At 42.2% G+C, this 25,472-nt stretch overlaps 2 protein-coding genes and 1 non-coding gene across 3 annotated transcripts in view; 1 reads left to right on the forward strand and 2 right to left on the reverse strand.

Annotated features, from left to right (window-relative positions):
- INSYN2A (inhibitory synaptic factor 2A) overlaps positions 1 to 25,049 on the forward strand; it is a 62,392-nt gene extending 37,343 nt beyond the window's left edge. The window contains exons 3-4 of the mRNA XM_083149519.1: positions 6,140 to 6,211; positions 22,253 to 25,049. Of these exons, the coding sequence (XP_083005645.1) occupies positions 6,140 to 6,211; positions 22,253 to 22,436 (256 nt within the window). The 3' untranslated portion in view covers positions 22,437 to 25,049. The remainder of the gene's footprint in view (positions 1 to 6,139; positions 6,212 to 22,252) is intronic.
- Positions 1 to 25,472, reverse strand: part of DOCK1 (dedicator of cytokinesis 1) — a 342,756-nt gene that overhangs the window by 183,189 nt on the left and 134,095 nt on the right. The window lies entirely within an intron of this gene.
- On the reverse strand, positions 10,006 to 10,124 carry LOC146016398 (5S ribosomal RNA). The gene has a single exon (XR_014449291.1). It is a non-coding gene; the product is annotated as a 5S ribosomal RNA (ribosomal RNA).

Genomic DNA, 25,472 nt, shown 5'->3' on the forward strand with positions numbered 1-25,472 from the left:
ACCCTCCCCAATTTGTAGGAAGACTCTAGAACAGGCATGTCCAAACTATGGCCCTCCAGCTGTTATGAAACCACAAGTCCCATCATGCCTTGCCACAGTTTAGCGAATAGTGAATGCTAAAACGATGGCAAGGCATGCTGGGATGTCTAGTTTAACAACAGCTGGAGGGCCATAGTTTGGACATGCCTGCTATAGAAAATTAAGCATGCTGAGGACACGTGGGGCTACGATGCCATAATCGTGTGTCCACGTCCCAGCACCACCATACTGAGGCCAAGCCCCATGCTATGGAGCTGCACCCTCCCACATGCGACAACCAGGAAGTCTGTTAGAATGTTTTTAATGCCCCCACTGTGCCACCATGTGGTATACTGGACAAGGAGAAGCAACCAGCAACTTCTACTATTAGAAGGTCCTGGTTGATGTTCCTCCACATCAATGTTACCATGCTTGTTTATGTCACTGCTAAGAGACGCACACTCTAGGTAGGGGAGGCTGCAGCATGCCAAGGTGAGAAGCAGAGGGAGGCAAGTGTCACACCAAAGATGATGGGCTATGTCTCAGTAGAGCGTTCCTACAACACTTCTAGGTCAAGCATACATCAAGAATTAGTTAAGTAAATAGGTGACTACAAATGGGGGACCAGGAAAATACAGTCAAGTGGTGCAATAATTGGACAATGTCAGAGAATTAAACAGGTGAAAAAAGGAAAATAGAAAAGTAAATGAGAAGTGTGTATGGGACAAAGATATATACAGAAGATGTAGATACCAAACCTTAAGGACCAACAACATGGATGGACATGAAATACCAATCAGTTAATGCAGTGAAGGAGATAGAACAGAATAGTGGCGCATGGTTGAAAAGTAGGTGAGAACAATAAAGTAAAAAAAAGTTCCATTACAAGATATAGGCTCAATGCATCCTAGTTTCTGCCAAAATACAGTACGTGCATCTATAAAACAAAGAGCCAATCTCTCTCCTTATCCTACACATCTAACAAATGCGTTATCATCCAGCAGCATACACTGTAGAATAAGCACAACTCAAAAGGCATTTGGTACTATCAGAATTAAAACAGCCTTTTAAGATCATAAGATTAAGTGCAACGCTATGTATTGGGGAATTTCGCAAGTACGTTTTGGGTCATTCAGCACCGACCCTTTCTCAAGAGTCCCTCCAAGCAATTACACTACTCTCTGATGCTAGTAGGCTAAAAGCAAAGATCTACATCATTACTATATGGTACAAAGAAGGAGTAAAAAAAGTAAATAAAATCAGGTGAAATCAGGAATATTCTAACCCCAGAGGAGGAACGGAACATTCCTTGCAAAAGCAAAATGTCAGTTGAGATTATTGAGTTGTACTGGTTCACAGCAATAAATGTGCTGTAAGCACCGTAATCATTATATAAGCCATGTGTGCGATGAGACTAAACACTATTGGTTTGATTTTTATTAATGTTTATCTATGGAGGTCCCATGAGGGATCTATAGCACTGAACAGGAGGAACAGAAATGGACAGTATGTTACACCAGAACAAACTAGTAAAATTCTGGGTAAATATAAAATAGATTAACCGGTAAACATAGCGCAAACAGAAATCATCCAGCCATTCAATGGTTATTGTTCTGAGAGGGTACAAAGAAAAGGATGTCCCTCCTAAGGTGTGATGTTAACAATCTAAATATAAGCTACAGAAACAAATACTGTTTCTGGCAAAGGGATTTAGATAATTAGCTATTTTAATAGACTTTGGGCGGTATTCAATATGGGATTCCGACTGTTGGAATGTCCAATCAGAATCCTGGGCCGTTTTTGCTCTGTTCGACAGGTGGAATTCAGTGTTCCATCTGTCGGGTGTTGAAAAGTGGGCGTGTCGGGAAACAATCCGTGGATTGACGAAAAACGGACGTGAATACGCGGCCTTTTCCGACAAAACAGATACGACTTGTATTAAAGTCGGATCTGTTTGGTCGGAATCCGCCTTCAATGCTGGGGGAAACGGCAGCATTGTATAGGCGGGGGCCGCTATTTCCCCCCTGGAGGAAATAGCGGCCAAGATTGAATACCCCCTAAGATTACTACCTTTACATGTGATAGAAGAGCTTGAGAAGGAGCACTGATGGGCTTCATACTATATATTTAGCATAAGAAATATGGGGCTCGATTTAATGCCGCCCGAATTCAGCGGCAGTGCGAGCTGTCCGCCGAACCCGGACATTTTTTTAAAGGGGAATTAACTTACAAGGCAAAACCATGCCTTGGAAGTTAATTCCCCTTTAATAAAAAAACGTCCGAGTTCGGCGGATAGCTCGCACTGCCACTGAACTCGGGCGGCATTAAATCTTGCCCACTGTGTCTATTTACTATGCCTTGAAGAGCGATAAAGTACCAACCGTCTCCTAGCTATCATTTTTTTTCAAACACATGGCAGTTAGGAGAAGATTGGCTGGTACTTCATCTCTCTAAAGGTGGCCATACTAGTATGATTTGGGCCCTTTTCACACAGTTTTGACACATCAGGCCAATAAATCACGTGAAAAATGTCCAATTGTATGTGTATTACTTCCGATGCGATGCAAAGTCCCGGTTCTGGAGATGGTCATGGCTGCCACAAGGATTTGTTGTATACCACAGCAGTGAACAGAATCGCATGCAATACATCATATGCAAAAGGACCGCATAGAATATATCGCATGCAATGCAGCCACCAGGGAGTGGGTAAGTTGCCGGGGGATATTGCATGTCAGCTTTGCCTATGATACCTTGCACTAGTGTACGGCGTGTGCTTGTTACATATGCCCCATTGGGCATATTTAGTATGTAAGCTCTCACGAGCAGGGCCCTCTTCCTTCATGTGCCGCCCTTCGTTCTTTTACTTAAATCACCTCTATACTTCCTCCGATGGCTTCTAACATCTCAGTTTTCTGCCACCCTAATACTTATTTCAGTATTATCTGCTGACGCATGGGTTTATATACCCTGTACTTGTCCTATAATGTATTTTATTGTAAGTCATTGGTGTCTTGTTTTGCTTACTTGTTAATGAACTCTGTAACTCTGAGCTGCAAATCTTTGGCTGCGCTGTATAAATTAGTGAAAATAATAAGAGAACAGTTGACAGGATAGGACAGAAGACAAATGTTACTTATGTATCAATGGAATAGACGCAGGCTGCGCTAAACATTATTGTGTCCTTGTAAGCAGACTAGAACGTTTCAGTAGGTGGAGGTGAAAGAGAATGAGAGAATGAGAGAATGAGAGAATGGAGGAGTTGAATTCTGGTTGCACCATGGTTACCAAAAGGCCATATACTGTAATGTAGCATTATTTGTAAGGTGGAAATAATAGGCCTGCCACAGATTTATGCTCATGGGTAACGCAAATTGCTGAGTCCAGGAACAACCGAGGAGGTATGCACACATCAATGCAGAAATTATGCTATATATGTATTAACCCCTTCACGACATTGCCTTTTAAGGTAATTTTTTTTTTTTTTCCTCCTTGCGTTCAAATAAGCGTAACTTTTTTAATTTTCCGGCTATATAGACACATGAGGGCTTTTTTTTTGCGGGACAAGTTGTACTTTTTAATGGTACCATTTACTATACCGTATAATATTCTGGGGAATCAGGAAATAATTCAATGTGGGGTAAAAAGAAAAAAAAACGCAATTCCACAATTTTGCGCTGGTTACGGTTTTTTTGGAGTTCATAGTTCGTTTAAAATGATGGGTTATCTTTATTCTATGGGTCGTTACGATTCCGGTGATACCAAACTTATATAGTTTTTGTTACGTTTTACGACTAAAAAAAAAAATAGAATATGTTACGGTTTTTCGAATTTGCGTCGCGTCGCCATGTTCTGCGGCTTATAACTTTTTTATTTTTCCACCTACGGACCTGGGTGAGGGCTCATTTTTTGCGGGCTGAAGTGTACTTTTTAATTAATACCATTATGGGATATGGGCGACTTTCTGATCTCTTTTAGCTATTTTTTTTGGGGTAGGCGATGCGACCAAAAAACGTAGTTTTGGCGTTGGGGATTATTTTCTGTTTTCGCCTTTAACCTTGCGGGATAACTAATGTTATATTTTAATAGATCGGACTTTTAGGAACGCGGCGATACCAAATATGTTAATTTTTTTTATTTTTTATTTATTTTTATTTGGGAAATGGGGAAAGGGGGGTGATTTGAACTTTTAATATTTTTTTATTTTTAAACTTGATTTTTTTTTTTTTTTTTACTTTTACTACAAGGCCCCCTAGTGTACTTGACCACTAGGGGGCGCGATCGCCTGTACTAGGTTCAGCCATAGAGCTCTATGGCTGAACGTAGTGATTTTATGCACTTCCTATTACATCCTGCCTGAGGCAGGATGTAATAGGTATGCATACACGGCCAGCACAGGGGTCTACATTAGACCCCTGGCTACCATGGCAACCGATCGGCACCCTCCGATCTCGCTGCGGGGGGCCCCGATCGGCGCCGGAGGGGGGCGCCCCCCCTCCGATCAGCTATTTAAGCACTGCGGGCGCTTTGCCCGCGGTGCTTAAAGGGTTAAACGGCCACGATCGGCGAACTCGCCGCTCGTGGCCGTGAGAGCAGGGACCTGGCTGTAATATACAGCCATTACCTGCTCTCTTTCAAGCCAGCTCACTCCGTGAGCTGGCTTGATTCCCCCGCAACCGACATATGACGTATATATACGTCATATGTCGTGAAGGGGTTAAAAGGGACAAAAACTTGGAGAAGCAGAGAATCAGCACTCAAGGGTAGATTTATTAAGGTTGGTGAAGTGATAAAGTGTCTGGTTTTTATCACCGGCCAATCAGCTCCTACCTGTCATTTTTCAAACCAAGCCTGTAACTTCACAGTTAGGAGCTGATTGGCCGGTGCTAAAAACTAGACACTTTATCACTTCACTGAGCTTAATAAATCTGCCCCTCAGTACCAGACGGCAACTGCAAAAAAACAAATAAAAATTAGGGATTCATAAAAGAGGGAGATACTGTAACTGCACAAACGGTGTCAAGATAATGCGGTCATTGTACTGTATAAGCCACTAGGGAGACCACATCGTGGAACCAGGGTATATAGTTCTACCTCCTTACAAGAGAAACATAGGAAGAACTGGAGAGGGTTTAGAGCAGACGTGTCCAAACTATGGCCCTCCAGTTGTTGTGAAACTAAAAGTCCCATCATGCCTTGCCACAGTTTTGCTATTAGGGAATGCTAAAACGATGGCAAGGCATGCTGGGATGTGTAGTTTCACAACAGCAGTTTGGACATGCCTGGTTTAGAGTGTGATGTCATTAATAAAGTGAATGGAAAAGGTTAACTAATATTTAATTTGGGAATAAGTGCCTCTGAGATACCTGATTCACGTGTGCAAATATTTAACTAACCTGGATTGAAAAGGGTTATGCTTGGAGTATAAAAATAAAGGGCATTATGGAGGCGATTGATCCAGAGCATTTATAGGATTGTTATTTTGGGGGACCAGGAAGGTTATTGGGATATTTTATTATCTAGGATACAGGTTCTCAAACTCGGTACCTCAGAACCCCACGCAGTGCATGTTTTGCAGGTCTCCTCACAGAATCACAAGTGAAGTAATTATCTCCACCTGTGGATCTTTTAAAATGTGTCAGTGAGTAATGAATGCACCAGTGCACCTGTCGAGTGACCTGGAAAACATGAACTGTGCGGGGTACTGAGGACAGAGTTTGAGAACCGCTGCTCTATGACCGCTGCTCTGGTAACCGTTAAAGCCTTGGAGCAGACGCAGAGTTTAAAGCAAGTCGGCCGTAAGGGATTGTTGATCATTGTGTGCACGGAACAACATGCTTGCATTCCGAAAGTACAGTATGCAGACTTGCTCGGCAGGACAGCTCCAAAACATTGGTTTCACAGCCATCGCCGATGGGCACTGGCGCCAGACCTATCCCTAAATTACACAGGCACACAATGTTCCATAGCCTGCAATCCCATCGATGTGCCCTACGTGCTGTGTATATTTTCACCCTTCTTAAGTATGTACAGTAACTGCTGTCATTACACCGTGCTGTTGTCGTACATTCCATGTGATGTACCGATGCCCTGCTCGACCTTCACACATATCGTTTCTTTTTAGACTATCGTATCGGACTGGCCAAGATACAGCGAACTGCGACACATGCAGGAACAGTGCATGTATAATCTACAGGTAAGATAGCAAACTTTGCATTAACAATCCAATCATTTTGTTAACACATACATAGCATAAGGGGCCTATACACGTAGAAATTTGATGAGCATTTAAGCAATGATCACAGCGATGTGGTAGCGCTGTGTGTGGAGTGATCTATCAGGGCCAGTGTTCTCCGGTGGGAGCACTGACCCTGCCCGGTGATATTACTAGCATTTTGCATATTAAATCACCCAGGGATCGCGACGTGCATGGCCACACATCGCTATGACCAGGGCTATTTTTCAGTAGGCTCCAGCAGGAACTGAGGCCCTTATTCTAGTTCACTCTTTCTGACAAAAAAGCAATGCACATGGTTTTGTCCATCTAAGAAATATTTTGTCAGAAAGAGTGAACTAGAATAAGGGCCTCAGTTCCTGCTGGAGCCTGCTGAAAAATAGCCCTGGCTATGACCAATACACATGGAGCTATGTAGGGACATTTTCTAAGAAATCTAGTGAGATCGCTTACAAAATTACCCTAAATCGCTAAGTGTGTAGGTTCTATTATACATTTGCTACATACAGAGGAAAATATCAATTACAGTAATTTACATATAAAGATCTTTAAGTGTAAATAAAGCTTGCAGATAATGGTGTCAGGAATATTTTATTTAATCTATAAATGTACAAGCACCAGGGTGTTCTGCACCGCTGTACAGGTTTTAATAAGTAACGCTACTTGCAGTACAGTAGTAGTACATTTGTACTGAGGTTTAGTTAAAAAAAAGCATATCCCCAATCCTCACAGGATTCCCAGCATAGAGAGAGAGAACCGTGACTGATGTTTGCTGGCTCGTGGCGGGTATCCGGGTCTACTCTGCTCGCTGCCAGCAGCGGTGGTACTCCGATACCAACTGCTGTATTGCACATTTTTGCTTTTTTACATATCTAGATGTATTTTGTCCCTGGGGAATCAGAGACAACATTTAAAAAAGGGACGATGGGGATCTTAATGCAGGCTGGTGGTTTTTTTTTATTTTTTATATCTATATCCTGACAAAAGAGGTTGTTCTCAGAAACACCACGCAGCATAGCAGAGAATGGAAGCCGTCGAGGGCATGCGCTGTAATGGGACACATTTCTATTGATAGATTTTAATATGTAATTGCTTATGAAGGACCACAACATTTTGCATTAACTACTAGCACATAACATTATTTTGTTATACTGTATGTATATAAGTACTCTGTCCTGACTATATACATTCATTTCAATATGTTCAGTTTATACTACAAATAAGTCTAACCCCTATTTAAAAGGCCAGTAACAGGCAACCTGCGGAACTTCTGAGACAGTGGAACTCACCCGTCTTACAGTCGCAGTTTAAGCATACCTTAACAGCAAAACTGTGGCAAGCTGGGATGTGTAGTTCCTCAGCAGCTAGAGACACACAGGTTATCTAGCCCAGCTTTCCAACTGTGCTGTATTTGATTTTACAATGATTATTGTTTTATTTACAATTTGGTATATACCGTATCACACCATTCAAGCCCCTTGCGGGTTTGCTGCGCTCGCCATGCTGCAGGCTCGGGGATGAGTTACGCCACCTATCCTATAGTGGTCTTGGACTCCACAAGGGTAAATAGCCCATGTAAGTTGGGATTCTGACTGCCGGCTACTGACAGTTGGGATTCCATTGTCAGAGAAACGGCCGTCTGAATCCCGACTGTCTGTAACTCATCCGGCACCCCTGCTGTCCAGGGTTCTATTGGACAGTGTCTGTAGTTCCTGGTTGGAAACCATTCCCTTCCAACTTCACCACTTCTTCCCTCCCAACAACCCTTCCCCGTCTGCCTCCTGTGTCCTCCTAAGCCCCTGCCCCGAGCTCCAGTCTCAAATTTAGCCACATGGACACATGATATCTAGCACTGAAAATAAAGGGTTTCAGTTTTACTGCATTCAAAAAAATTAGGTCATTCCTATCATTTCTTTTTCAAAAGCTAAGAAACTGAGATTTATGTCTTACCTGTTAAATCTCTTTCTTCGAGGACGTCAGGGGCCACAGGGATTACATTGGGTAGAGAGTGAGGTCACGACCTTTCCAGCACCAGAAAGGATAAAACTTCTGGACTGCCCAGAGACAGCCCTGGCTCCTCCCTCCTCTACCCCGCCTCCTAGGCTAGCTTACTTTCAGTTTTTTCCAAAGCCAGGCAGGAGACAAGATAGAAGGAAGAGAAACCCATACAGTAACACATTCAACAAATATATGTGTGTGTGGTTGCTCAACAGAGGAACCATAACTGTGACATGTATAAGTACCTCAACAAAGGAACTTTTAACTAAGTTCACTCAACGGAGGAACTATGAACTTCAATACCATGAAGCAGGCGCGGCAGGGAGGGATCCCTGTGGCCCCTGACGTCCTCGAAGAAAGAGATTTAACAGGTAAGACATAAATCTCAGTTTCTTCTGCGGCAGACGTCAGGGGCCAGAGGGATTACATTGGGATGTCCTAAAGCAGCCACCTAAGGGTGGGGACGCGCCTGTGCCGCGGCCAGTATATTCTGGACTAATGCCGAGTTCTGAGAGGCAAACATAACAAACGCAAAAAAGCGTAAGAAATCGTTGGCAGACGACCAAGTTGCCGCCTTGCCAAGTTGCTCTGCCGTTGCACCACCTGTAAAAGCCCGAAACACACCCACAGATGTAGTGGAATGAGCCCGTACCCCTGCAAGAACGGAGAGTGAGGTGAACAAGGAATCCTGCTTGATAAACGGCCGCAGATATCGGCTGGCAATAGTCTGCATGGTAGCAGACCAGCCCCTCTTATGAATTCTCTAGTGGATAAAGAGAGAGTCAGATGGCCAAAGTATTACAGCGTGATGTACATAGTCGTGCAAAGCACAGACCATCTCCAGTTGATTGCTGCCCAGGAGAGACCGCCGGCCTACAAAGGGCAGGGATCACTATCTCCTGGATGACTTGAAATTCAGGAACCACCTTGTGAGGTGTAAAGTAACGTTTCAAAGAATCCGTTCTATGAGAATGAAAGACTATGAAAGGCGATTGACCTAACAGAGCCTACCGGGCAGACACCCAGCAGCAACGGTCAACAGGAAAACCGTTGTCCCAGTTAGCCTGTAAAGAGCCCTAAAGGGCCCAAAGAATCAGAGAAAGATTTTATCAAACCACCATGTTTGTAACAACCAGAGGTTGGATCTGCAGGACCCCCTGCAAGAATGAGCGGAGATCATACCACAGAGCTCATAGGCTGTGGAATACAAAGGAGAGAGCTGAGCCCTGTTGCTTTAAAGAAACAGGCGGAGGCCAGCCCCCACTACTTCTACCGAAAGGACAAAACCCTAGACAAACGGTAAATTCTGGGATTGAATTCAATCCCGTGGCTTTTAATTAGGTTGTCTTAACAGCCCTGTGAGCAGTTCTGGCCCCAGAGGCAGACAGATAAGAGAGACCCCTAACAGGGTTCACAGATCCGAGAACCAGATTCTCCTGGATTAAGGTGCCCCCACCTCCACTTTTAATGTACAAATTACTTTGAGGAGGAGCAAAAATGGTGAAAAGCCTACCTCCGCACGAATAGCCACTGGACTGACATAACAGAGCGTGGACTCTGTAACCTGCAGGGTCTCGAGACCTGGACACATACAGGGTGACCTGGTAAATGTGACGCAAAGCCATCAAACCACCATTGGTCCACCCCAATGGCCTACCAACCACAGGAACACCTCCGAAGGGAGGGTCCATCTGTTGGTATAGTTTTGCCAACAAGGCCGGGATCTTGCGCTCCCATTGGAAGAAGCGGGAGGCCTAAGCCTACAGCACCTGGTATTCCCAGATGGTCTCCCATCCAAGTACTAACCAGGCCTGACCCTGCTTGGCTTCCAAGATCAGACGAGATCAGGCGTGTTCAGGGTGGTGTGGCCGTAGGCTCATAGCCGGCCCACTCAGAGTGTCATAACAAACCACCCTTTTTTGCATCACCCGACTGGACCTGCACAGGGTGACCTAGAAACCAAGGTTCTACCTTGCAGAAATCCCACAGGACTGTCTTTTTCACTTAGGTTTCAAGACAGAAGCATCTTTTCCATAATAGCATTATCCAGTCTATGTCTTAAGATGTACTGTTGCGTGTATAAAACACGGATTTACCAAAAGGATCAGTTTTGGTTATAATGTATGTGTATGTAGATACATTAGAAAACAAACAAACAGGAAACTATATCGAACCGCTGTTTGAATGTAAGAAGCGAGAATGCTGACCTAGCACCGCTATATATATCCACTAATATACATATATATATATATATATATATATATATATATATATATATATATATATACATACATACACATATATATATATTGTGTATGTACATATATATACACATACGTACATACACAAATGCCTACAAACATAAACATATGCATTCATGTACCCCTATACAATAGGTCGTACAGATTAAGAGGCAACATATTGGTATATAGCATATGGTGGCGCTGAAATGAACAAGGCCGTCAACATTGGCAACCAGTAAAACTTCTACCAAAGTGAGATTGCGTCCCTGAAGGGATGCATAGTCAAGGCCATATTAGCTTTTAATTATAAAAGCTACAGCCAGTGTTACTCCGCTAACATAACTTAAAGGAGAACCATAAGAAATGACAAACCGAATTGTTTGTGGGAGAAAACGGGAGCACCCGGAGTAATCCCACGCAATTCAGCTGGTGTTCCCATGTGATCTCAAATGAGATTGGGCATATCCAGTGTGGTATGAATATAGATTGACATCAGTGCCGTGAGGTAGTAATGTTAACCATTACACAGTTCGTACTGCACCTCCACAGCTGCATCTCCCAAAAATGCTACCCCGCTGGGGTGCAAGGCTACTAGAGGCCTGGAGGAATACTAAGTCAAATTATCTCAAATGTGCGATCTGCATGTTAGATGCATGTGATCCTAATGTAAATCCGACTACATAGTCAGATCCCACACTGGATTGTATTGTGCGTACACACCACAACCAGCTCTGTATGTGACAGTGCAATGTTCCAACTTCCAATGACCAGGAATACCAAAGGTTATCCTGTGGAGAAATTACATCTCAGAGTCCACCGTTGGTGACGTTTGCCATAGTGCCCTGTCAGAACATGAAATAACCCCTGTATTGTGGGGACTGAATCCTTATAGCCGTGCGCCTTGTCTACTTAAGAGACGGGAGCGTTGCTGATTGAGCTATTGCTCTATTAGGGTAAAACAGGCCTGGACTATGTTCCGACAGGGTTTAAAAGTTAGCAGAGGTGTCTTACACCAAGTGTCTGGACCAGAACTGTAATGGCTGCACACACTGTGATTTCTAATTGACTTGCTATGGATAACTTTGCTAACTCATGAGTTAGTAACATACAAGTCATGCTACCTGCATTAGACATTGCTGCCCTTGCCTTTGATTAATGGAGTGACCTCTGTGTCACTCTGATAGCAGGGTATAAGACTTCCTGCTGTCCTCTGTATGTGACAGTGCAATGTTACCCTCAGTATCTGTGCATTAGAGTAAGGCAGTGACCTCTGTGTCACCCTGATAGCAGGGTATAAGACTTCCTGCTGTCCTCTGTATGACCTAGCTGGCAGCAAACTGTCCCCCCATAAACTGTAATCTGAGAACACAGTATCTTTCTGGAAGAAAGCAAGAAGGGGTTTTTATTTTGTCAGCCAGCAGATACACATTGCACAATTAGAGGCTTATTGCAGAAATCTAACGATCTCTATGTCACGGAGGAAAAATACATCAGGCAAGGCAACAGGGTATATGGCCTCAGGCCTCAGATGACAATGTAAACTGAGTTATACACTTTCCACCTGACAATATATACACTACACACACACACACAGGGAGAGAGAGTAGGTATAGGTAACCAGAGATAGAATCACTGGATAAGAGAGACAGTATAAGGAGATGAGCTGCCACAGGCCAATCAACAACACCATGGTATATAACACAGGAGTGATATGACCTAATTTACATACAGCCCAATACTGTCCCACTATGCTCTAAACCCCACTGTCTGAACACAGAACATGGGGGAGCAGCTGCATTCAATATGCAGTTAACCAGGACAAGCTTGAGCACAGCCCTGGCATTAGCAGTGAGGAGCCTCCAGCAGCGTGCAATGGCGGCAAGTATGTTAAAATGACCGCCAGAACCGCCTGATAGCTGGGAAAGTACCATGGACTCCGTCCTTACAATGGCGTCCCTTTTTGAAAGGGTAACCGCGCCATCAGGCTATACTCATATGCCCAGGCTGGCCGGTGGTACTTGGGCCAGCCTTGCAATGTGTGCAGGACACCAATATAGGAGTCCCTATGTCACTATCGCTGTCCTCTGACATTGTACAAGAGGCAGCTAAACTGGTACAGCTAACACCTATACTTCTGACATGCAGTGATGGTGTTAACACAGTTATGAGACACAGCACAATGCATATAATAATAAAAGTGGCACTGAGCTCCGCAAAGCACATAGGCCGGCAGGAGCATAAAGTACTGTACCCTGTGCTCCAGTAGGAGAGGTACAGGTGGGATTTGCCCATATGGCCCGGCAGTGAAGAGATGGAACTCCAGACTGGCAGAGAGCTCTCTGTGTCCTTCTTACACGTGCAGCAGGCAGGCAGGAAGAGATCAGGGCTGGAAACCACGTGGGTACATCCTAGCTCCTGTCTCCGAGAGAGGGGCTGTGTGAGGAGAGGCTCCCTCCCCCTACTAGCAAATGGCCACCGGGATTTCATGACTCATGCGGCGTCGGTAAAATGGCGGGGATCCGGCGCTTGCCGGGAGGCCCCGCATACCGACGCCGCTGCCCACACTCAAAGTCTCCCTGGTGGTCCAGCGGGTCAGGGTGCACACCTAGTGAAAGGAGGCGTTCTGGCCGCTTGCTAGTGCAGCCCGGCGATCCCCCCCACCGGGCTGCTCAGCCGCTATAACTGCGTGCGCATTCGCACTCCCAGCGGGGAGCGCGTTACCTGAAAGCGGTTGTCACCGCTGATGTCCCGGTCCCCGTCGCGGCTGTGCTCTCCAGTGCTTCAGAGCCAGCCGAACACCTCCGCTTGTGGGAGCCACGTGGGTGGTGTTGGGCTGCCGGGTCCCGGGTGATGGAGCGCAGTGCAGGGATCTAACAGACCCCCAGCGCTGCTGCTCTGTCACTGACTCCAGTCAGTGTAAAAATAAGAATAAAAAAAAAAATTAAAAACGAAGTTTAAGCTGCTTTAACAGCAGCCCTTTCAAAATGCGTGTTGGCTCCTGCCAGCACAATCAAAACTGAAAGTAAGCTAGCCTAGGAGGCGGGGTAGAGGAGGGAGGAGCCAGGGCTGTCTCTGGGCAGTCCAGAAGTTTTATCCTTTCTGGTGCTGGAAAGGTCGTGACCTCACTCTCTACCCAATGTAATCCCTGTGGCCCCTGACGTCTGCCGCAGAAGAAAGCCGGATCATTCGGAGATAAAACATATCTAACAAGTAAGGATTCCAGATTACTGTACACTGAGAATATGTGACACCGGCTGACTGCCAACCAGAAGCAGACCCATCTGTTATGGAACAGATGAATAGAGAAAGAAAGGCAAATATTTTAACATGTTTATGCGATTGTCTCGTTTAAAATATTGAAGCCTTTTATCGGGTCTGTTATTTGTTACAAAAGTGGAACAAACAAACAAACAATAGATTAGGAATGTAGCGAAATAATGACATAACTGCGCGACACATCCAGAGAGCCCGTCGGACGCTCGTAGACCTTCCTCTAGAATCAACACATTTATACAACAAACACAGTAAATGAATTTAATGCTTCTCTACAGGTATAAATGCATATCATGCTGCGATAATAATGATCATAGGGAGTCAAATAAAACGGCTAAATGATCTGTGATAATGCAATACTAACAAATATAAAGCGCACATTCTCCTGGGCTGTTCATTAACTGATAGCATCTAGTTCTGCAAAAGTACAAATGGAGGAATGCTTGGTTCTATCTGTATATATGTCACATATGTAATCTACCTGGCGGTCAGCTATGTGACAAGGCAATAATATAATCATTTGGAGGTAACCACTCGCTAAGTAGTGGTCCTTCGCTGTTTTACACCTCCCGTCCGAACGCCCGCCCTGTGGGAGAAATCATTGTATGGTCGCTGACCATCTCCTGCCTTTGCAAATAAAAGTCAGTCTCAACTAAATTTTATTTATGAGCACCGGAACGAAGATGGGGCACATCGCGGGTGCTTTTTAGATGGCACACACCTATCTGCAGAGGTGGAAGCGTCGGGCAGGAGAGACGCTAACCCGCTCTGCATCCCTAGAGGGCAGCGAATAAAAAAAAAAACAACACATACAAAAGAATGGGCGGCCACCAATTGGTTGAGAGCGCTCTCTCAGCAAATCAGAAGCCACCCATTCATTTGAATGTTTTTTTTTTTTTTTATTCTCCTGCCCCCCCCCCCCCCCCTTCCCATGAGTTACATGCGATAAATTGCATGTGATTTATTACATGTAAAAAGTGGCACATCAAGTGCCAAATCGTAAGTGAACCCTCTTGAGGGGCTGTAGGGAGAGCTCAGGAAAATTGGGTGGGCTTAGTGTAAAGGGTCTTGTGAGCTGGAGAGAGAGATATACAGAGGCTTTACATACCCTCCGTGTAGTATGACAAGATGACAGTCATTTATATATATCAACAACAACTGCATTACATATTTATTGTTTGTTCCCTGGGTACTATCTGCAATGTTCTGCCAGATGCAGAAAAATATGTCAGACTAAAACATTTGAATATAGATTGTGTCTACTTTTCAAGTTTTCTCTTTTATCGGGAAGTGTAGCAATGGCAGGCAGGGAGCTGCATGTTTGATCTTACATTTAAGGGAAAGATCAGTACCATGCACAGCAATTATTGAGTATTAAAAGGAAAACAGAAAATAAAAAAAGTCTGTTTTCAATGTCGTTTCCTATGCTTTCCAACACCGCATTCAGAGTTGCGGATCAGATTTGGTACACTTGTATTTAAGGTCAGAAAGCAAGGCCCTGTCTGTGTGTATAGCGTTGGGTTGATATCAAGATATCAAGGGGAGGGTGCTTTGCTGTGAGCAGCAGTTAGGAGAAAAGGGGGGATAGTCACTCCCCAATATAAACAAGCAAGTACAGGATAACTGCGCTAGATGTATGACAATGGGTTAGGGATTTAAAAAACGAATTTAATATTACATGAATGATAACATATTGACAAAGACAATACACATAAAAATCAATAAGTAAAAAATTACTTAAAATGTCAATAATGTGATAAATAGGTACAATTACCTTTGTTTGGATAGTCACTCACTTAGCCACCAGTACTGGGGAAGTCCGTCTAAATGTAAGGTATGGAATGGAATTGCCAAAATCCTAGCGGAATAAAATTCCTCTCACTGCTTTGAAATTGAAGTCGGGTCCTTAGGAGGTGGCGTTCCACCAGAAGATCTGAGCCACGGCGAGTGAATAAAGACAGATGCCTCTGGTGCGATGTTGCCGAGGGTAATAGCCGCTGGATAGGAATCGGCAGTAATTCGATGTGGTGGGTGCTGTATCCAAGTCTTAAAATACGCGTTTCACCGCTAAATGCGGCTTTTTCACCAGTACTGGTGGCTAAGTGGGTGACTATCCAAACAAAGTAAGTGGGTGACTATCCAAACAAAGATAATTGTACCTATTTATCACATTGACATTTTTTATTATTTTTTACTTATTGATTTTTATGTGTATTGTCTTTGTCAATATGTTATCATTCATGTAATATTAAATTAGTTTTTAAGGTACTTATGTATTATCTGGGCTCCCATGTTAAATGCACCCCATTTTTTCATACCCCTACTATCCAACTACGCATGGAGTTGATTTTATATAGTGTCGCGAGCGCAGCGAGCCACCGTGCCCGAAGCGTTGTCGAGCGCAGCGAGCCCCGCGAGGGGACGCGGTCTCTTAAGAAAAATGGGAGTCCAGATATTACATAAGTACCGTTTTTTAAATACCTAACCCATTGTCACACATCTAGCGCAGTTATCCATCTTCCTGTACTTGCCTGTCTGTGTGTAGTCTGTATAATCTTCTGCTAATTTGGGTTGCTACTGGTGGGTTAGCTATACGTTGGTGGTCTCGTCAATGGCGCAGCATGGGGGTGAGTTTTATTTGAAAATACATTTTCCATGCCTGTGCGAATTGGGACAATCATTCTGATGTGACTTTTCTCCAAAACTGGGACAGATACTGTAGGACGGGGGCTGGCCAAATTGCTCCTTGAGATCCACCAATAGACCCAATTTACCAGACCACCTAGCTGGTGCACAGGTGCAGTCATTACCAACTGTCACATTTTCAAACATGTGCTGCATTCATTCCTGCTATAGAGCCACAGGTGGCCTAATACACACGCTGCATTCATTCCTGCTATAGACCACAGGTGGCCTGATACACATGCTGCAGTCATTCCTACTATAGACCACAGGTGGCCTGATCTACATGCTGCAGTCATTCCTACTATAGACCACAGGTGGCCTGATACACATGCTGCAGTCATTCCTACTATAGACCACAGGTGGCCTGATATACATGCTGCAGTCATTCCTACTATAGATCCACAGGTGGCCTAATACACACGCTGCATTCATTCCTACTATAGACCACAGGTGGCCTGATACACACGCTGCAGTCATTCCTACTATAGATCCACAGGTGGCCTGATATACATGCTGCAGTCATTCCTACTATAGACCACAGGTGGCCTGATCTACATGCTGCAGTCATTCCTACTATAGACCACAGGTGGCCTGATACACATGCTGCAGTCATTCCTACTATAGACCACAGGTGGCCTGATATACATGCTGCAGTCATTCCTACTATAGACCACAGGTGGCCTGATATACATGCTGCAGTCATTCCTACTATAGACCACAGGTGGCCTGATACACATGCTGCAGTCATTCCTACTATAGACCACAGGTGGCCTGATATACATGCTGCATTCATTCCTATTATAGACCACAGGTGGCCTGATATACATGCTGCAGTCATTCCTACTATAGACCACAGGTGGCCTGATATACATGCTGCAGTCATTCCTACTATAGACCACAGGTGGCCTGATATACATGCTGCAGTCATTCCTACTATAGACCACAGGTGGCCTGATATACATGCTGCAGTCATTCCTACTATAGACCACAGGTGGCCTGATATACATGCTGCAGTCATTCCTACTATAGACCACAGGTGGCCTGATATACATGCTGCAGTCATTCCTACTATAGACCACAGGTGGCCTGATATACATGCTGCAGTCATTCCTACTATAGACCACAGGTGGCCTGATACACATGCTGCAGTCATTCCTACTATAGACCACAGGTGGCCTGATATACATGCTGCATTCATTCCTATTATAGACCACAGGTGGCCTGATATACATGCTGCAGTCATTCCTACTATAGACCACAGGTGGCCTGATATACATGCTGCAGTCATTCCTACTATAGACCACAGGTGGCCTGATATACATGCTGCAGTCATTCCTACTATAGACCACAGGTGGCCTGATATACATGCTGCATTCATTCCTATTATAGACCACAGGTGGCCTGATATACATGCTGCAGTCATTCCTACTATAGACCACAGGTGGCCTGATATACATGCTGCATTCATTCCTGCTATAGACCACAACTGTATTCATTCCTGACACCGACACACTCTACAGATCTAAAAAGTTGGCCTGGAGAAAAAGGTAGATACTGAGGGGTAGATTTATTAATTGTCGGTGTGGGGCATATGCGCTATCCCCGTGCACTAAAGCAGGGGATAGCTCTTCCCCTCATCTATTAAACCCTCTGTAACGCCGGCGGTGGGGGGCTGTGACATAGCGCATGTACTATTTTAAGTACAGCGCTCACCAGTGAAACCTAATTTATGAACGGTCAGCATCGCTGACCGTTCCACCGCCTGCAGCTATCGACTTCGACAGCTGCAGGCGGCGATGCCCTATGCCCACAGCAGGGACAGCGCTGTCCCTGCTGCTGGCTCTGAGCTGTGCTGGGGATCTCGCGTGAGTAGCGAGATCCCGCGCATGCGCAGTCCAGCCGGCCGGGAAGAAGCAGACAGTGCATCGCCGGAGGGGGGAGTTAGCGCTCCCCCGCTTCGGCGGCAAGATCTTAGTAGATCTTGTCAGTGCCCCCTTTTGCTTCGCCTCGCTACTGAGGCAAAACAGGGAGTGTTATAGCCGCACTCTTAGCGCTGCTATAATAAATCTACCCCTGAGGACCGGTTTAGCCATCCCTGCTGTAGGAGGTAGTATGGGTTATGGCTCCAATGTGTGAGAGTTTGGGTCAGTCTGCCTGTAGTGGGGGAATTATACTGTAAGCTACCCTGGGTACAGAGACTGATGGGAAAGACCATTTGCTGACTGTTGGTTGCCATTTAATGCAATGGCGCTACAGACATAAAGGTTACTAACTGGAGTACGCAGCATTGCCAGGGATCTTAAGAATGTTAGTTTATAAGAATCCATTTAAATATTAAACACAGTATAAATAACATTAGCTGTTTCCTTAATTTACGTTAAAGCGCAGCAGATTATGCATCTCCTGATATACTCTGTGCTGCTGGGGGACCCTGCTACTGCCACTATATAACTCTGTGTGTGGGTTCGTGCTCCCTCCATTCCCCTCCTCACATCATGTCACTTTCCCTGTCACATGCAGCCCTGTTATCACTGACATACAGTATCATGCATGTCCTGATATAGTCTGTGCTGCTGCCCCCAGGGGTGTTAGTCACGCAGTATTTGTTCACAGATTGTAATTAATAGGTGTACCAAGTTTGTGTAACATGCTCCAGTCATTCCAGAGTTATGCTTTGTGATGAAATACTCTGTGCTGCTGCCTCAGCCTTAGGGGTGCTAGGAGTGTGTTACCCCCACAGTATTTATTCACAGATAAAAAGTCTTGTGTGTAAATTGCTCCAGCCATTCAGAGTTATGCTGTATGCTGAAATACTGCGTGCTGGTGCCTCACCCTAGGGGTGTTAGGGGCGTCTTACCCCACAGTGTTTGTTTCCAGATTGTAAGTAATATGTGTACCAAGTTTGGTGTAAATTGCTGCAGTCATTCCAGAGTTATGCTGGAACATACATACAGTATGAGCATACAGCAATTGTGGCTTTAAAAAAATAAAATTTAACCGTAACTAATTTTATTTGAAAGTTTTTTAGTTGTCTCTGCCATGTTTGAGTACGCTCGTAATACGATATTCCCTTGTAAACTCAAGATTTGTATAGAAAGACAGAAGGACAGACACATTTTTACTTTTATATATTAGAATATAGAGATAGATAGATAGATAGAACTCTGAATTTTGCTCAGTTCAGAGATTATCGTCAATCAGTTCATCGGTGTGAGTCGCACTGAGCATTTTTTTGTGTTTGGCTTGTATCAGTGGGTGTGATTGGTGATCTTGGAAACCAGAATGAGCATAAAACAAATACTGTGGTGGAACTTGTTTAGTTTCACGGCGGCGGCGGCCGTGCGTCTGAGTCCCCTTGCGGGGCTCGCTTTGCTCACCCACGCTGCGGGCTCGATGGCTCGCTGCGCTCGCCATGCTATCTAAAATCAACTCTATGCCAACTTGGATAGTAGGGGTATGAACTATCTATGTTGGCATAGAGTTAATTTCTTTATTTTAGATAGTTTGGTGAGCGCTGTACCCGGAAGTTCATGGCGGCCGTGCTGCCACTGTGAAACTAAACAAGTACCATTGTGGTTTTTCATTCATTCAAAATTAACCATAATTAATTTCGATTTCAAAATTTTTTGTTGCCTCGGCCGTGTTTTAATACACCAATATGTAAAATTTCACGATCTTGGCTTGTAAATTGTGGATTTGCACAGAAAGACAGATCGAAGGACAAATTTTCATTTTTATACAGTAGATAATGAAGGCTATTGCACAGCAATGGTTCGCCTCATGAGCTAAGAAATATTTAGAATTCCAATTTCATAAATAGGCTGTGTTACCAAGTCTATGCAGTACTGTAGGCGCACTTTAACAGACGGAACTAACAAAAATATCATATATTTGTAAAGCTGCAGTTGTTATCACAATAAAGAGCCTTTTTCTCAAGAAAACACATTGGACTGGTAATAGAAGGCTCACCGAATTTGAGAAGATCTGCCTCTATCGCAATATATCCCACATATAACCACTGATATTTATAGTCACTAGCAATAATCAATAGCAATTTAATCGTTTTTCCTTTACTATTCATTTCATTAACCTTTTGCAACCCAAATTTTTTTTGCAAATCAAACAGTCTGGTTTAAATGCTTAAATGAATTGTCATTTTTTTTAATTCAGAAATGGTCTACATTGAATGTTGAAAGATGTTAATGTTCTTATTTTAAAGTGGATCACCACTGGATCTGCTACTAGCGCTAGATCACTAATACCCCTTTCACCCTGCAGCTCTTAGATGGTAAATTGCTGTTTTTTAAGCCTTTTAAAACGGGTAGAGCTGCAGTGTGAAAGCTCCAGGGTGCTTTAACCGTTTAACAAATACCGGTATTTGTTAAACGGTTAAAAAGCAGTGTCCTACCCGTTTCAGAGTTGTTTTTTTGGCAGTGTGAACGGCTCTATTTCTATGTCTTGAAATGTGTTCCTTGGGGGTTAAACGGGTTGAATGTGAATGGTACTTAAATGCTATTCAAAACAGTTTTCACCTGCAATGTGAAAGGGGTTTGAAGGGTCTTTATGGCTCAGACCCGTTTTGAAGTGCCGTTTAAAAATACCCGGTCTTCACCCATTTCTGCAGTGTGAAAGCAGCATGATTGCTATAAATGTTTTATTACGGAGACCAAGTTACAATGACATGGTATCGGGCTACTTCTTGTACAGTTGCCTTTGCCCGAGAACAACCAGCGCGTTGCTTTATAATTAGCAAGCACAGGGATATTATGATGAGTGACTTGTTTATCTTCCCTTTTGATCACTCTTACCATTCTAATTGCTAATCAGTTCCATTGTGGCAAGCTTAATATTATTTTACATTTTTTTTAAGTTTCTGAAAGCGTTGCTTTGTATCTCTCTAGACTATGGAATAAGCGGTCTCTTGGAGAGAGATACAATAACAAGAGAGATAAAGTGCACACCAATCAGCTCTTAACTGATATGTTACAGGATGTTTGAAAAAATTACAGGCGCTGATTGGCTGGTACATTATCTTCATCAACTTTATCTCTCTCCAAGTCATCCAGATGTGTCCACATACATATATATCCTCCTTGCGATACAAAAAGCATTAACGCTTTGAGCTACTATAAATGTAAGCTGCATTCCTATATTCAGTGTGTGAATGCGGCTGTATCTGCATATGAAATGCCTTATTCGTATGCAGATTCAGCTCTAGTCGCACAGAATACATTCATGCTTCATATTATTTTAATCAGCAGAAGCTGCTTATGCATTTGCTCCGTTTTGCACATAAGATGCTATTTAAAGGAAAATGTTGCAAAAAGATGCATTGGCACGGCTATAAGGGCTATTTAATGCAAACGGAGGCTAGACGTACGTGGGCACATCAGTATTATACATACATCCAATCCTAAAACAAATACTTTGAGCACATGCAGCCTACTGATATCCAATTCCTCCAATAATCACAATAAATGTTCTTTTAGTTTGGTTTTTCTGATTATTAGAATTTGACAAAATGACAAACAAATGGTTAAAATGTATTACTTAACAATCTTTTATTAAACGTTTTATACAGAAGAGTGCTCAGTCTTTAAACATGGAGCCCTACAGATCTACGGTCTTGAAACAGAATTAGGGGCCTTTGGTTCGGTTTGTGCAAAGTTTGGTCAATACATTCTATACGGGGACCTGTGGCAAACAAGTATATGGCCTTGGCTTATTATCTATGATTCATAAAGCATTTGTTTTTGATTGAAAAGAGAAGTCCGTGATTTAATTGGCATCTTCTACATTTCAGTGTCGAGTTGGATTTCAAGCAGCAAGAAGACAAACTACAACCAGTATTGAAAAAACTCCATCCCATTGAGGAAACTCAGGTTGCACCTTTGCCTTACCCTGCTGAGAGTTACACATCAACTCCTAAGCAAAAAGCTAAAACAGAATCAAAAAAACACGGAAGATGGAAACTCTGGTTTCTTTAGCTAAAACACACAGGAAAAAAATATATTTATACAGAATAAAAATCAAGCCTGTGGCCTTCTGAGGCACATACCTGAAATACGACAGATCATCGACAAATGGATCTTGTTAACATGACGTTATGAAGAAGGATATGGCTGGGCAGTATGCAGATACCTACTGTGCGTACCAAAAAGGCCTTTATACTTGCAATTCAATGGCAGAAGCAAGGTATAAAAAAAATCACAACATGCCAACTTTTCCTAGAAGTCCTCTTTGTGGGATGTAAATCTGGATATCAAATTTTTGTTACCAAAAGTGAAGATAAAAAAAAAAAAAAAAAGACAGAAAAATTATGGTATGAATTTTTTTGCTTCTTTCTTTCCACTGGTACCGCATAAAAACCTACGGCTATAATTTGGTTCCCAGTTCACTTTACGTTTGAAACATGAATATAAAGAGGAAAAATTATAGCCTTATATTTTAAAAAAAGGGGTCTTTCATTTAATACTTTGTTTCAAAACACAAGCAGGGGATGAGTGCAGTTCTCAGCACATCAAAGTTTGGAGAAAGCACAAATTTTCAAATGGTCGAAGACCGGCGAAAATCTCAAAAGATGTGACTAAACAGGTTTGCCTTCCCATGCTACTGAATTATATTTTTCAGTCATTGGCACGCTTATTTTAATAGAATAAAAATGACATTTAAATTGCTCAAGTGCGAGCAGCCAGGCATATCCCAAAGTCAGAACATGCCTTTAATCTCATTGTTCGTTGACAGGGTCAAGGCTATAGGACACTATGTTTTCTTAGATCTAATTTCTAATGTTTTCGTACCCAAAAAAAAATCCAAAAACAATGACGGTCTGGCTACATTTCATAACTAATGTTGGATTACTGTTGGTCTTAACATTATACTGTTTTGTATTCTAAAGTCTCAAATGCCATACCAATGTAAAAGAAGCCAAGATTTATTACTTTATTTTTCGCTTTAATTTGGCATTATACTTTGTTACAATACAGTAGGTCATTGAGATCTACGACTTTAAAAAAAAAAGGTTTAATTTAGAGAAGTGCAATTTACATTTATTAGTCAGCGTCTGTTTAAGCGAAATATGTATATTGGGTATTTTCTAGCTAATTTTAAAGGAAGCAATTAAATGTAAATTGAATCTTTAATTCATGCAATGTTAACAAATAATGGTGGGTTGTTTCACTACTTAGTATAACCTTACAATCTTTAATACTTGATTGTAATTGTTAGGACGTACTTAAAAATCTCTTAAATCATAGCATAATAATACATTACACTTGTTCTATGCCCCTAACCCCCTCCTCCAAAAAAAAGAAGAAAAAAAAATAATATAAATTTACATTATACCCTATATAGTTCATAAGTTGCTTGGATGCAGAGAAAGTTTACGTTTTTTTCTATTATATTTTCACAGCAGTAGCCTCCCAGAAAGAGTAACAGAATACGGGTTGTATTCATGATTAATTTTTAATATTGTTAAGAAATTTATACAGAATTTTTCACTACATTAAGGGACAAATTCACAAAATTTGCTTAGTGTCATGGATAAAATAATGGGGCTATTCAATTAGAGACCCACGATCAACGCACCACGCTAATTGGGGTTTACTCTACAGAGTAATTAACATAAGCATGAACTGCTGCCTCGGTGTTATTTACCTACAGTAATAGCTCTGTGCACTTTTACCTATGAAAAATGTGCGACTCTACCCACATCTAATTGATCTGGCCCGTAAAAAGTCTACTGCGTATTCAACTAACACTCTTTTCTCAAGATGTTCAAAAATACCTGGTTACAAATCCATTAACATTGAAAAGGAAAGCCAATGAATAAAAACAGCACATTGTTAATTAGCTGTCGCATATTGGGAATGAAGTGAAACATATATTACACAAACACATCAGTGTAACTTCCTTCATTAGAAAATGTTTAATAGGGTTAGGGATTATTGAACGGGTCATAAAGTTTTAATTTTAATTTACACTTTAGATTTAGGATATGAAATGGCAATTCATATCTAAATTGCATTTTTGGAATGTAACAAGCAGTTTAAGTTACAACAGTGGGAGTGTAAGGAATTAAAACTTAAATTAATTATTTAGAAGATAAGAAAAAAACAATGCATGTTTGATCTTTGAGTGGTTTTTCAATGCTGGGATATATAAATTGGAACAAGGTGCTTTATTTGCTATCACTGTGTGATAATTTGAAGCAAGTGTATGGATTGTACATTTTTTAATTAATATTGTACAAGTTGTTATCATGCCCAGGAAAAAAAAAGAGATGTTTTATGAGAAATAATGTCAGAATAACTTAATAGGGCTACTAAAAATGTACATAAAAAATATTAATTATTTTTGTGTATAAACTAGTATGTGTGAAGGGAATATAGTTATAATGTGCCAAGAAGGAAGTGCAATTGTTTTATTTGCAGGGTGGGGGTGAAATATTACTGTATTTTTTAATGTTTTTTTTATTAAAGATACATATGTTTATATTGCACAATTAAAATGATGCCCCCAAATAAAGTATTGCCCATATATTATACTTAATTCAGTAGAATAATACATTCAATTAAATTCTGGTTTCAATTTGAAAATAAAGGTTGATTTTTTCCAATTTTTCACTTAATTAGCTGTGCTTCAAATAAATATTTATGAATCAGGTGCATTGGAAGATAACTTAATACTCTTGTTTAGGATGATTATTTTTGTTATTAATTTGTATTTTATAGCATGTATATATCTTAGGAAAGATTTATAACGTATTCATATTTGCAATGGTAAGTAAAATGAATATTTTTCTACACAATGCTAAAATGATATTTACACACACACACACACACACACACACACACACACACACACACACACACACACAGAGACAAAAAAAATGCTAGAAAATTCAAGTTGTATGGCACCTTAAGGTGCCCATACGCTTGTGCGATTTGGGCCCTTTTCATCCGATTCAGAAAATTATTCTGTGCAAAAAAAATGTTCTTCCCCTATGCAAAATAAATGTTATC

Source organism: Crinia signifera, chromosome 6 (assembly GCF_055691185.1).
Source record: "Crinia signifera chromosome 6, ASM5569118v1, whole genome shotgun sequence".
In the NCBI taxonomy this organism is placed as follows: Eukaryota; Metazoa; Chordata; class Amphibia; order Anura; family Myobatrachidae; genus Crinia; species Crinia signifera.